Source organism: Pristis pectinata, chromosome 2 (genome assembly GCF_009764475.1).
Source record: "Pristis pectinata isolate sPriPec2 chromosome 2, sPriPec2.1.pri, whole genome shotgun sequence".
Classification (NCBI taxonomy): Eukaryota; Metazoa; Chordata; class Chondrichthyes; order Rhinopristiformes; family Pristidae; genus Pristis; species Pristis pectinata.
The window spans coordinates 131,131,730-131,145,218 of NC_067406.1; the positions used below are offsets into that span (position 1 = coordinate 131,131,730).

General features: G+C 40.5%; 1 protein-coding gene across 1 annotated transcript in view; it reads left to right on the top strand.

Annotated features, from left to right (window-relative positions):
- LOC127584298 (rod cGMP-specific 3',5'-cyclic phosphodiesterase subunit beta-like) overlaps positions 1-13,489 on the top strand; it is a 56,535-nt gene that overhangs the window by 27,204 nt on the left and 15,842 nt on the right. Inside the window, exons 11-16 of the mRNA XM_052040980.1 lie at positions 804-869; positions 2,513-2,659; positions 5,037-5,144; positions 5,904-6,013; positions 6,181-6,268; positions 10,431-10,531. Of these exons, the coding sequence (XP_051896940.1) occupies positions 804-869; positions 2,513-2,659; positions 5,037-5,144; positions 5,904-6,013; positions 6,181-6,268; positions 10,431-10,531 (620 nt within the window). The remainder of the gene's footprint in view (positions 1-803; positions 870-2,512; positions 2,660-5,036; positions 5,145-5,903; positions 6,014-6,180; positions 6,269-10,430; positions 10,532-13,489) is intronic.

Below are 13,489 nucleotides of genomic sequence, written 5' to 3' on the forward strand. Positions count from 1 at the left end.
TAGAGTCAGCAATTGAGCCCATTATACCTGTACTGCCTTTTAAGTCAAAGTCAAAGTCGAGTTTATTGTCACATGCACAAGTACATGCATGCACAGGTGCAATGAAAAACTTACTTGCAGCAGCATCACTGGCACATCGCATCAGATATACAACATTCACAAGAAAAACATAAATTATACAACATTATACAAGGAAGAACACAATAAGAAACAAAAAAAGGTTAAATGGAACATGGATGATCTGTACCACAAGTCCATTAACCACTGCCTTAACCTAATAAAAATGTATTGATGTTAGTTTTGAGAGCTCCAATGAACTCAGCAATTACAGCTATTTGGGGAGAGAATTCTAGACTTAATGTGGTAAGCATGCTTCCTGATTTCCCTGCCTACCATCAGTATTTGAGGTCTTGCCCTCCTTATATTTCCCCAATCAGTAGAAGCAGTTGCCTTATATCCACACCGTCAGACAAGAAGTTGATTTTGCACAATGGTTTGCTCATCCATTGAAGCAGTAATTTAGTGTAATCAATATAAAGCTGCCATCAAGCTGATAAATACAATAGTTTAAATTCAATTTGCATCACATAATTTAACTGTACTAAGTAGCATGGGGAATGGTATTTTACAGTACTCTGATTCAAACCGTGACAGCTCTCTTAGCTCAATCAAGTTGAACCATATTCAGGAACAAGATGGTGTAAACCTTCTTGTCAAAGTAGATGCTGCAACCCAAATATTAATTATTTTCATTGAAAGTTTAATCATTTGTACAATCAGTAAATCTTGTTCTTTGTTCCCAGCCAACAAGGGAATATTTTGGAAAAGAACCCGATGAATGTGACGAGCAAGAATTGCAAGAACTCCTGGTAAGATTTCCAGATTGCTGCTGCACAAAGCATTCTAAAATTGGGTTGCCATGTCAAAACAACATTAAACCTGCCATTTATCAGTGCAGAGAGCTGACACGTGCAAGCTTATATGCATATGTGTAAGTGGACAAGTCTGTTAGTAGATCTTCAGCAGTGAGAAAGAAGTTAGCTTTAAGTAATTCAGTTGCTGTATTCCTAGTTCTGATGAAGGATCTTGACCCGATATGTAAACTTTGTTCAAACTTTGATTCCCCATCCCACTCCCACTCTGACCTCCCTGTCTGTGATCTCCTGCACTTCTGCAACGAGGCCCAATGTGAGCCTGAGGAACAACACCTCATCTTCTGACTTGGGCATCTGGCAGCCTTCTGAACTCAATATTGAATCCTCCAACTTTAGTTAGCTCAGTCTTTCTTTCCCTCTGTATCAGCACTGGCCACTTCTGCCAGTCATCCATTTGTGATTTTGGCACAGTTTTTTGCTTTCTATTAGTAAGGTCTGGCCTGCTGGACATGTCCCACACCCTTGGTATTTGCAACACGTTACACAGACAGCAAAGCATAATTTGATTCTAACCGTTACATTAAGCCATTTGGTCGCACCCTATCAGAGACATTTGTCTTGTTCTATTCGTTCCTCTCCCACCTTTTCTGCAACTATAAACTAGCTTGTTTTCTCCCTTTCCCAGTTCCGACAAAGGGTCTCAGACCCAAAACATTAACGCTATTTCTCTTTCCACAGATGCGGCCTGACCTGCTGAATATTTCCAGCATTTTCAATATCTATTTCATGGTTTCCAAGACAGTTCTGGTCAGCCCAAGAACACTTTACCCTCCCATTTTCTCTCCCAACTCCTCCACTCAAAGTCAATTACGGTTGAGGTTGTGATTGTTGCCAGGGAGAACTAAATTCTTTTATGTTTATTCCACCAATAAGGTCTTCTTTCATAATGAAATTTTCAGTAGCATTGTAAATAATAATAATATGAAGCTTTCTTTAAGAACCAATTCAATATTTAATGATGAGCTCTCTAGATAAATTAATTGGATACAATAACAAAGGTGATTTCATTATTATATCAATCTCAATTAATATTTTCATTTTTGAATTACAGTGCAAAAAGTGAAATTGATATTTAAAGACCTTGCAAACTTTTTATGAATAATTTTCAAATGAGTGAATCTACAACTATGATGGGACTGCTTAAGCATACAGATAGACACTGGAAATAACCTTCCTAAATCCAGTTTTCCTTTAAAAGGATGAGGGTGAGCACAGTAGTGCAGACACACTTTCACAATAATAGTCACTAAATAACCTGACATTATCTAGGGCAGGCATGGTAGTGTAACGGTTAGCATAACGCTATTACAGTGCCAGCGACCTTGGTTCAATTCTGGCCGCTGTCTGTAAGGAGTTTGTACCTTCTCCCCGTGCCTGCGTGGGTTTCCTCCGGGTGCTCCAGTTTCCTCCCATCTTCCAAAGACGTACGGGTTAGGAAGTTGTGGGGATGCTGTGTTGATGCCAGAAGCATGCGGACACTTGCGGGCTGCTCCCAGAACACTCTACCCAAAAGATGTATTTCACTGTGTGTTTCAATGTACATATGACTAATAAAGATGTATTATCTTATTTTCTAGGACAAGCAACTTCCCGCACCAGAACAATTTGACATTTATGAATTCAGTTTTAGTGATCTAGAACATGCTGAGATGGATCTTGTGCGGTGTGGCATTCAGATGTACTACGAATTAAAAGTTGTGAACAAATTCCATATTCCACGCGAGGTAGGTAATTCCGTGCTGTGCAATGCCTGAAAAGGAAGTAGCTGGAGAATTTTTGAATTTAAAATTCCTGGTGACTAAGAGGTTCTTCAGAGCATCCAGATTCTATTAGATTATTGAATAAACTGAACATAACTTTCCTAGAGTCATGGGTAGAGCTATGGAGTTATACAGCATGAAAACAGGCCTTTCGGCCCACTGAGTTCATGCCAACCCATTTACACTAATTTTACACTTATTCCATTTTATTCTTTCCACATTCCCATCAACCCTGCCTAGATTCTACCATTCACCTGCACACACACAGGACAATTTACAATGGCTAATTAACCTACCAACATCTTCGCCTTCAAGGGGACCACTGCTCTTTGTGAATTTTATAAATGACTCGGATGAGGGTGTGGAAGGGTGGGTTAGTAAGTTTGCTGATGATACAAAGGTTGGTGGTTGTTGTGGATACTGTAGAAGGTTGCTGTAGATTATAACAGGATATTGATAGAATGCAGACCTCGGCTGAGAAGTGGCAGATGGAGTTCAACCCAGAAAAGTGTGAAGCGATACACTTCGGGAGATTGAATTTGAAGGCAGAATACAAGGTTAATGACAGGACTCTTAGCAGTGTGGAGGAACAGAGGGATCTTGAGGTCCCTCAAGGTTGCCGCGCAGGTCGATAGGTTTGTTAAGAAGGCGTATGGTGTATTGGCCTTCATTAGTCGGGGTATTGAGTTCAAGAACCACAAGGTAATGTTGCAGCTCTATAAAACTCTGGTTAGACCACACTTGGAGTATTGTGTTCAGTTTTGGTCGCCTCATTATAGGAAGGATGTGGAAGTTTTAGAGAGGTTGCAGAGGAGATTTACCAGGATGTTGCCTGGATTGGAGAGCATGTCTTATGAGATAGGTTGAGTGAGCTAGGGCTTTTCTCTTTGGAGAAAAGGAGGATGAGAGGTGACTTGATAGAGGTGTACAAGATGATAAGAGGCATAGATCGAGTGGATAGTCAGAGACTTTTTCCCAGGGTACTAATGGCCACATGAGGGGGCATAATTTTAAGGTAATTGGAGGAAGATATAAGGGGGATGTCAGGGGTAAGTTTTTTACACAGAGAGTGGTGGGTGCATGGAACTCACTGCCGGCAGAGTTTGTGGGGACAGATACATTAAGGACATTTAAGGGACTCTTAGATAGCCACATGTATGATAGAGAAATTGGGGGCTATATGAGAGGGAAGGGTTAGATAGATCTTAGAGCAGGATAAAATGTCGGCACAACATTGTGGGCCGAAGGGCCTGTACTGTGCTGTAATGTTCTACGTTCTATCCCTTCAAAGAGAACATCTGACCCTAAAGGTTCTCTTCAGTTGATGCTTATTACAGAATTTCTATCATTTAAAAGGTATGTAGCATGGGTCATACAGTTCATACTGTTTAGTTTAATTATCCAGACCAAGAAAATCCAAGTGTTGTTACTGCCAGGTTCTAATGATTTCAGCCAGAGCAGCATGTCAGTGAGGGGAAAAATAGCCATGATTCTGGCTCTTGATCATTCATCCACTCAACTAATGAGGTCTAAGACTGAGGCTGAAAAAGGACAACAGATTATTAAAGCCATTAGAACAGAAATAGAAATCTGTTGAAGTAGATGGTGATTTAACTGATTCCACCACCATTGGAAAGCACATCAAGTCCTCATTCAGGGTGCAGAGGAGATTTACCAGCAATGGAATCAGTGGTGAACAACTTCAAATAGGTGGAGAGTCTAGAAAGGCTATGATTGGCCCCCTTAGAGCATAGAAGGCTAAGGGGAGATTTAATAGAGATGCTCAAAATAATGAAGGGGTTTTGAATAGCAAGGAGAATTGTTAACAGGAAGATGCACAAGAAATGGGAAAAGAATCAGAAGGGAGAGGTAAAGAAAATTCTCGTCATCCTTTGAATTGTTATGATCTGAAGTGGATTGTTCAAGAAGGTGGTAGGAACACATTCAATAGTCATTTTCAAAAGTAAACTGGATATGTATTTGAGGGTAATGAGGAAGGAGTGGGGATGTGGAATTAATTAGATAGGTCTTTCAAAGAACTGCACAGGCATAATGAGCTGAAGAATCTCCTTCTGTGCTGTTTGGGCCTATGATCCTGAGGGGTTCAGAACTGATCAAAGTTGACACTTTATTCAAGTATTCTCCTCCAGCTGTGAGGCAGTGCCTGGTCTCAGATTATTGGGAACAGAGGGCTTGTAAGACATGTTCAGAGCATGAGGTTTATTGCACTGTCTCGCCTTAGTTCTCTTAAAGTGTCAAAGACAATGCATTTTATCGGTTGCTAAAGAAGAGCTTCCCTCATTTCCCTGCATTAACAAAATATTCTGTGGATATTTCATAGGTGCTAGTCCGATTTATTTACTCATTAAATAAAGGATATCGTAGAATTACCTACCACAATTGGCGCCATGGATTTAATGTTGGACAGACCATGTTCACTCTTATGATGGTAAGATTCTTCTCATGTTTCAATTTCTAAAATCTGCATTAATGTTACAGTCTGTTTTTCCCCTTTTGTCCTGTAAGAGAAACATTGACATCCATGAATAATTAAAACAAGGTATCCATTTAACATAGCAGTGAAAGCCTTCTCTCCTTTCTACCTCTTCCTCTCTTTTGTTTCAATATCACCTATAAAATTTCTTATGATCCATTCTGAATGTAAAAAAAAATCTGCAGAGGATGAATGCAAATACTTTGAAATGTGCTTTATTCTCAAGATGGTTGATATTTTACATCAACCCAGAACTTGTTCTCTCCAAGCGATATCATACTTTTAATTTCTGAAGTCAAATTATCAATTGCCAAGGCAGGATTTAAGCGTATGATCTTTGGATTGCTTACCCATATCACTGGAGTACAAGTCCAGTTACATAACCACAGCATTGTCTTAACATTCATAATCTAAATTATGCCTTAACAAAGCACCTTTGACAAATCTTTCTAAATTAATGCATTATATCAATACAAGATATGAACGTTGTTAGAGGACAACACTAATGACCAATGTTAGCACCAAACTAACGTAAATAGTTTTACTCTACAAATTCCATGATCACACTTTTGTGGGCCTGCAGTTTCTAATTATTGTTTAAAAATATGTGTTGTTCAATTCTTCAGTCATAAAGCTGCTGGAGGTTATATTAACATGAGCTGCAGCCATGTGAATCAACTCCATAAAACTCTTTGGTTGTTTTTGCAATTGCAGACTGGTAAGTTGAAACGGTATTACACAGACTTGGAAACAATGGCCATGTTAACCGCAGGTCTTTGCCATGATATCGATCACAGGGGAACCAACAACTTGTACCAGCTTAAGTAAGTTGTTAGTAAACAGATGTTCCACTTTTTACTTATAGCTACTTTTCACAATTATTGAACAAGGCCTCTTAGACTCATATGTTTCTTTTGTTCATAGTTCTCTAGAAAAGTTACTGTTGTCTAAGGTAACAAACAACCCATTATTTGTCATTATTTATTACCAGATCCCAGCATCCACTGGCAAAGCTTCACGGCTCTTCAATTATGGAGCGTCACCACCTGGAGTTTAGCAAGACTTTACTTGCTGATGAGGTGAGCATTGAGATCACGTGGACACTTGTGGTTAGATGGGGTCTTCTTACACAGCCAATCAAGTATTAGAGAGAAATAGAACAGTATGCAGTTAAAAGAGGGTGAACTGAAGGTGAAATTCACTTGGGCACTCCCTCTGACTCTGGACGATGGCTCATCTGCAGCCACTTCCACACATTGTGATTAGTTTTTCCATTGACTTCAAGAGGAATTTCAATTGTATTAACTCCAGGAGGAAAAAAAATGATGGGTACCGAATAAGTATGGAATATATTTATTGAGCTAAAAATACAAACACTGGAAATGTGAAATACAGATGGAAGAGGCTAGATGTGCACCATATGATACATATTTTGCAACTGTTTTCTTATTTGTTCATGGAGTGTAGATGTCATTGGCAATGCCAGCATTCATAGTCAATCCCTGGTTATCCCATGAACTGAGGAGCCAGTTAAGAGCCGTACTGGATAAGGATGGCAGATTTCCTTCCCTGAATGATATGTGGACCAAATGTGATTTTACAAAAAAGACAGTGCTCTCGTTGTTACCATTACTAACTCTAGACATTTTGTTTAAGTATGTGAACTTAAGCTCCACTGTTGCCATGGTGGAACTCAAGTTCACATCCCTGGATAAATAATCCAGAAATCTGGTCACTAATCCAGTAACTACACCACCCAGGAGTGTTTAACGTCATTTAGGGGTTGTGTTGACAGAATCATTTTTGAGGTTAAAATGTCTATTATTCATGGGATGGAGGGCTGTGAATTAACCTTGACCTGCCACACAGCTCCAGAAACCTGGTTTCAATCCTGACATTGGGTTCTATCAGACTAGAATTTGCATGTTCTCCCTGTGACTGCATAGGTTTTCCCTAGGTGCTCTTATTTCCTTCTGTCTCTCAAAGATATAGTAGTAGGTTGATTAGCTACTGTAAATTGTCTCTGCTGTAGATGTGTGGTTGGAGATTTGTGTGGAGTTGATGGGCACGTGAGAGAAAATAGCTTACAGGGGACTGAAGCGTGTGCTTTGAGAGCCAGCCTAGGCTTGATGGGCCAAATAGCCTCCTTCTTTGTCATAAGGAAATATGAGAAAATCAAAAAACAAACTGCTAGAGGAACTCAGCAGGTGGAGCAGCATCTGTGGAGGGAAAGGAATTGTCGGCGTTTCAAGTCAAGACCCCTGCATCAGGACTGAGAATGGAGAAGGGAGGTGGCCATTATAAAGAGGAGAGGGGGAGTGGTGAGACAGAGAAAATAAATTTTTTTCTAAGCATTAGGAACAATATGTTCATAATTGTTTTGCTTTCGATTCCCAACTTAAGAAATATGTCACACTTGCTTCCACTCATAAAATTGCACAGCGGTTTTGTTTTGTTCCTCATGCAGTTCCAAGTAATTTGCTTGTCTCCCTTTAAATTCTTTGCACCACTCATTATTTTCACATTTAAGGTGAAGCATAGACAAACTGTCTAGAAGCTCTGTCAGGTGGGCTATGAGAAAATGGCATATACCAACTCTCTGCAGTTATTTGCTTCCACTGTGCTAGCTTGGGTCAACTGCAACAGTCTTGCCTTTGAGCCTTGCAAGTGCTGAGTTTCTCATAGCTTTAGAGATTTAAAACATACTTTGGCTTTCAACGTCGGTGTGGTAAAATGATGTTGCGTTGCCAGTGGTGTGAAGTAGATCATGATGGGTTAAGACAGGCTGAGCAGAGAGAATTTTTTTCCCAATAGCAATGGTTTAAGGACCAAGGGACAGAGAGTTAATGTGAAGCAAAGAAGATATGGCAGGAAAGTGAGGATTTTTTTTGTGCAGAGTGATGATGATTTGGAACTCATTGTCTGTAGGGGCGGTGGAAATGGAGCTAATCATGGTTTTCAATGGTGAATTAAGGAGGTACTTGAGGAAAAATAATTTAGAAGCTGTGAGCAGTGGGACAGGACTGAATTGATAGTTGATGGGGAGCAAACTATACTCAATGGAGTAAATAGCTTCCAATGTGCTGTAATGATTCTGTAATATTTATATTACGTTCATTGACTACTTCTAACGAGAATTAGAGAGCCCATTCTAGTCACTAAAGAAGTATAGAAAGTAGCTTTGACCCAACGTTTCTCCTTCAATTAACAACACCATAAATTATAGGTTATTCATCTCTGCTTTTACTGGGTTTTTGCTGCAGCAAAATGATTGATGTTGTTCACCACTTTAACATTAGTGATTGTACTTCACGTTAACTGATTGCATATGAAGATCTTGCAGATGTTCTGAGAAACATTATAAGACTTATTATATACAAATTTATCCTTTGTTGGTCGGACTGAAATGTATTTAGTACAGGTATCTATCGATTTGAGATCATTTGATTTATGATTTTCTGCTGTAATGCAATCGACATGTAGGATACATGTCCTCAATTTACAAAGCTTTTTCATTATAATGAACATTCCTAAGGTTAGGGAACAGACATAGAAATTATTTCAATATGAGCAATAATCTGCAATTGAACTCCCAGGCGTAACTTTGTTGAGAAGATTCATTACCCATCAGACTGACAACTGACGTAAACAGCTGCTTACACAGTCCACTGACATAAATACCTAAGGAAAAACCAGAGACAATCACCTTAATTGACTATCGACACAACTGACTATTGGAAGTAGATCCTTCTGGTTGCTGCAGAATGCTACCCCTGGAAGTACATCGGGTTGTTATGAAGGACAAAGACGTTGTGATGGAGAGAATTGAAAAAGGCTTAGGCATATGGTTAGAAGATCAGAATCAATGGCATGTGTCCCTGCGATGTAGAAGAGTAACTGCAATTGCAAGGCAAAGAGCTGACAAATGAGGATCTGTTAGAGCTTGAGCACCAGAGGCCACAGGAGGAACAAGAAGCCACCAGTACTGCACCATCACCATGACCAAAAGAGCTCACCACAAAGAGTCAGTTACAGACGTTCTGCCATTTTGAGAAAACAGTAGTCATCTTCAACGATGACAATACCAACATGGAGTGCAACATTAGGTGTGACCACACCATGGAATAATGTGCTTTGCTACAAGGAGCTTGATCAGATGAAGAAGAGGAGAGCTGACCAGATGCCCATCAATATCTTCCATAAACCTTGTTCATTAGCCTCCCAGGGAGAGTCACAAGAAGAAAACCCTTACCTCCAATGTTGACATCTCCATCAAGCTCAGACTCATCAGCACCTCCATCATCTGAACCTGGGCACCTCTGCCTCCCACGTTCTATGCTGCCATCTTGACACCTTGAATTAGAAGTGGGAGCAGAGCACTCAGCCCCTCGAGTCTGCTCCACCATTCCATAAGATCATGTCTGATCTGATTGTTGTCTCAATGTTCCATTCCACCTTTCACCACATGCTTATAAGGAAAATGTCTCAAAAAAGATTCTGCTTCCACCAGCCTTTGAAGAAGAGAGTTCTAAAGACTCATGACCCTCTGAGAGAAAAAAAATTGCTTATCTCTGTCTTAAATGGATGACCCCCTATTTGTAAATGGTGACTCCTGGTTCCAGTCTCTCTCACAAGAGAAGGTGTCCATTCTGTCAAGACCCCTCAGGATCTTGTGTGCTTCACATGGTATGTAACCTGGAATATTGAGTGCATTTGATATGTTTTTATGATGTTAGCTGATCTGGTTGTTAATAAAACAGTATTTTTTATTTCAGGTAATTGTACTTTTGAGTGTTTAAATTTCATTGACTAAGATACTTGAGCTTTGGAATACAACAAGAGTTGTTATATTGAAGCCTTTGGAAAACACCTCTGTCATTTATGAATTTCTGCTTACTGAAATGTTTTCCCAGAAGAAAAACCTTTTCATAAATTGAGGAATACCCCTGACAGCTCAGTGCATTCCTCTGCTTCCAAAGTACAGTTGCGCTGGTTTTAATCAAACCAAATTTCAGAAGTAGAGCGCAATGCATAGCCACAATTAGCACAATGCACTGAGGCCAAATTTTTACCATTGGTCCTTCATCCATTCCTTCCTGTAAGTATCTTCAATCTGACACACCCCAACTTCACAACATAGCTAAGAGCAGGTACTTCCCGTCCAGAGATTCACAGGTGCTGTACTGTTCTGTGATATCACTGGGCAACCATTCTAAACCTGTCTCATCTGTTTTCTTCCAGACATTGAACATATTCCAGAACTTGAACAGGAGGCAGTATGAACATGTTCTACGCCTGATGGACATTGCTATCATTGCTACAGACTTGGCTCTCTACTTTAAGTAAGGAAATGAGGCTGAGTGGTGTCTGATCCAAAGAATTGATCTAAGTCACAAAGAGATATAGGACCAAGAGATAACAAAAATGCATTGCGACATAGTTTAAATTCTTCCTTTCATCTACAAAAGGTTTGAGTCCATAGTACAGAATTAACCTAACCACATGGGGAAGTTTAATTAACTCTTGATAACGAGAATTAAAGGTAACAAGATAAGATCTAACATGATGGAGCACACTTTCCAGAGTGTATTTGAAGTGACAGAGTGAGGGTGCAGGGAGGAACAGTCAGCGTATTGGCAGACAGTTCACCAAAACCATCTGCGTGGTGTACCTGGGCTGTCAAAGAGGCGAACAAAAGTTTGGAATTTAGAGCAGGGTGTATAACTTATAAATATAAAGAGGTCATTTAAAAAACTTTTTTAAAGAAGAGTGATCAGTGGTTAGAGGGAGTACAGAGAGGGATATTCAGATAAAGTAGGGAATACAGGAATGGATGTTGGTTATTGAGGGAGTACATATGTATTACAACAGAGAAGGAGGTAGTTCAGCCCAACAGGTTCATGTTGGCTCCCAACAGAGTGATTTTATCTGTCCCGTTCCCTCTCTTCTTAGCTCCCTGGAGCCCTGTAATCTATCCTGTCTCACAAGCTCATTAAGTGACTCTTTTGCCACATACTTCCACTAAGTGGTAATTTACAGAGCCATTTAACCTACTAGCAGGTCTTTGGGTTTGGGGATGATACCAGGGCATCCAGGGAAACCCACACTGACATAGGGAGGATTTGCATACTCCACACAGACTGCACGAGGTCAGGATCAAATCCAGGTCCCTGAAGCTGTGAGGCAGCAGTGTTGATTGCTGCACCACTGTGCCACTGGATACAGGGGAGGACATTTGGTTACTGGAGGAAGCACAGGGCAGATATTCAGTTACTGAAGAGACTATCAACATGGATTTTAGCTATATCGTTGATTGTAAGACTTAAAGAAATAATATGTGGAAACAGAGTGACTTCCTTAGACCTTTCCTGTCTTGAAGAGACAAGCCCAGAATGGTGGATAATTAAATTACTTAAAAGTTTGGATCAACTGAATCTAAGTAAATCGTCCTGTCACATATGTAATATAACCACAATATAGGCTGGGTGTGGGTCTCACTCAGAAATTAAAACAAAAAGCATTACTGAAAGTATTGTATATGTTTTGGACAAATATAGGGGTGGAATAAGAAATTATAAAAAGGATTTAAAGAAGGAACCAAACAGTTTCTTGTCAGCAAAGAGGATTCTGGGTTATTGTAAAGTGACCAACAGAATACTGTGGATAGGTAGGTGAGATGGGTTGAGGGTCTTTTCCTGTCAGAAACTGTGACAAGGCCACTTTTAATTCCCGGTGATAAGCTGTCAGAGACAGACACTAATCCTGACTGGGAGTGGGAATAAGGGTGTTGATGCTGAACTGAGTTTAGGACGGTGCTTGAGCCTGCTGCCCTATGTATGATCTCTTAATTTGGTTCAGCTCAGTCTGTGCCGATAAGGTTTGAAATATGAGATTGAAGTACAGATAAACTCTGATCTTGATCCTCTGTCAGAAGTGTCACCTTCGCACAGAACCCAAGCCCATGCCGAAGGTCATGGTGATAATAAGAAAGAATGAATGTGCATGTGTATCTTTGTGTGTGTCTGTGTGTTTATATGAGGACAGGTGAGTCTGTGTATATATAGTGTGTATATGTGAGTACTTGTGTATATAATTCAGTGTGTTAGAGAGTTTTACCAAGAAACTTAAGTAGGCCTATTTATTTGGTACCTAAAACACTCTTTCCACTTAGTGTTAATGCCAGTTAAGGTCTCCCATGAAACATCATGAAGTTGCCCAAAAAGTCATTTAAAACACCATTCAGTGTGTACTCCACCCTAAAAGCTGCACTAAATCAGACGTACACTTCCTCTTGGGACCAGGCTCAACTGAATGCAGCTGCTGATCATTTGCTGTGCAGCTGCTGATCATTTGCTGTGCAGCAATTGTAAAGAAACATCAGCCTCTAAAGCATCTCCCTGTGGCAGCCAGATAACAGCATCACACACCATGGAAACCAGGGATGGGAGAGAGGCTGCAGAGAGGAAGAGCTCCCAGATCCACTGAAAATGTCTCGGTCGATGAAATACATGCCACGTGCATTGGATGGGGCTGGTGCTGGAGACCTGCCTGGGCTGCTGTTAGAAGAGCTTGGCAGGAGATGGCTTGACTTGTCTCCTCCAAGTCCATGGAGCAGTGTTAGAATGAAGTCTGATGACCTCACAAGTTATGTCATGGTGAACTGCACACAGTTGAAAAGACTGGTCTCTTATAGACACACATTCCGTGGTCGCAGTGAGAGATCTTGAAGGATGGAGCAATGTCGGAACAAATTTCATGCCTTGGCAAGATATGTCAAGGTAAGCTACACAGCAATAGAATGAAAGCACTTTCATGCTGACACTCCCCCCCCCCCCCCCCACACACACACACACACACACTTACTCCATTCACACCTCCCACATACCCTACCTCCTCTTTAACACCTTTCCACCATCGTTCCACCATTTATATTTCGCCTCTTCTATCTCCCATATGGGGGAAAACCTTCAAAGGGATGAAAGTGAAAAGATTACTTAATGTCCTTCATCTCTTCCATTTAGGTTAAGACAGCAAGGAACATGTGGGAAGCTGCCCGCACAGCGACCTTAGTGAGTTCAGTACCTCAGCAGGTTAGAGGAGACCAGCCTGTTCCTCAAGGTTAAAGGGACCAAGGATGTCCAAGTACTTCACAAGCAGAGATTAAATGTAAACTGTTAGGTATGCCCACTAATGGTGTTTTATTGTAATCACCACATCTTGGTTTGATCAACAGAAGGCACACTTATTGCCACCCTTTTAGTCACATCACCATAAAGGTGATTTGGGGGCAGTTTACAAGT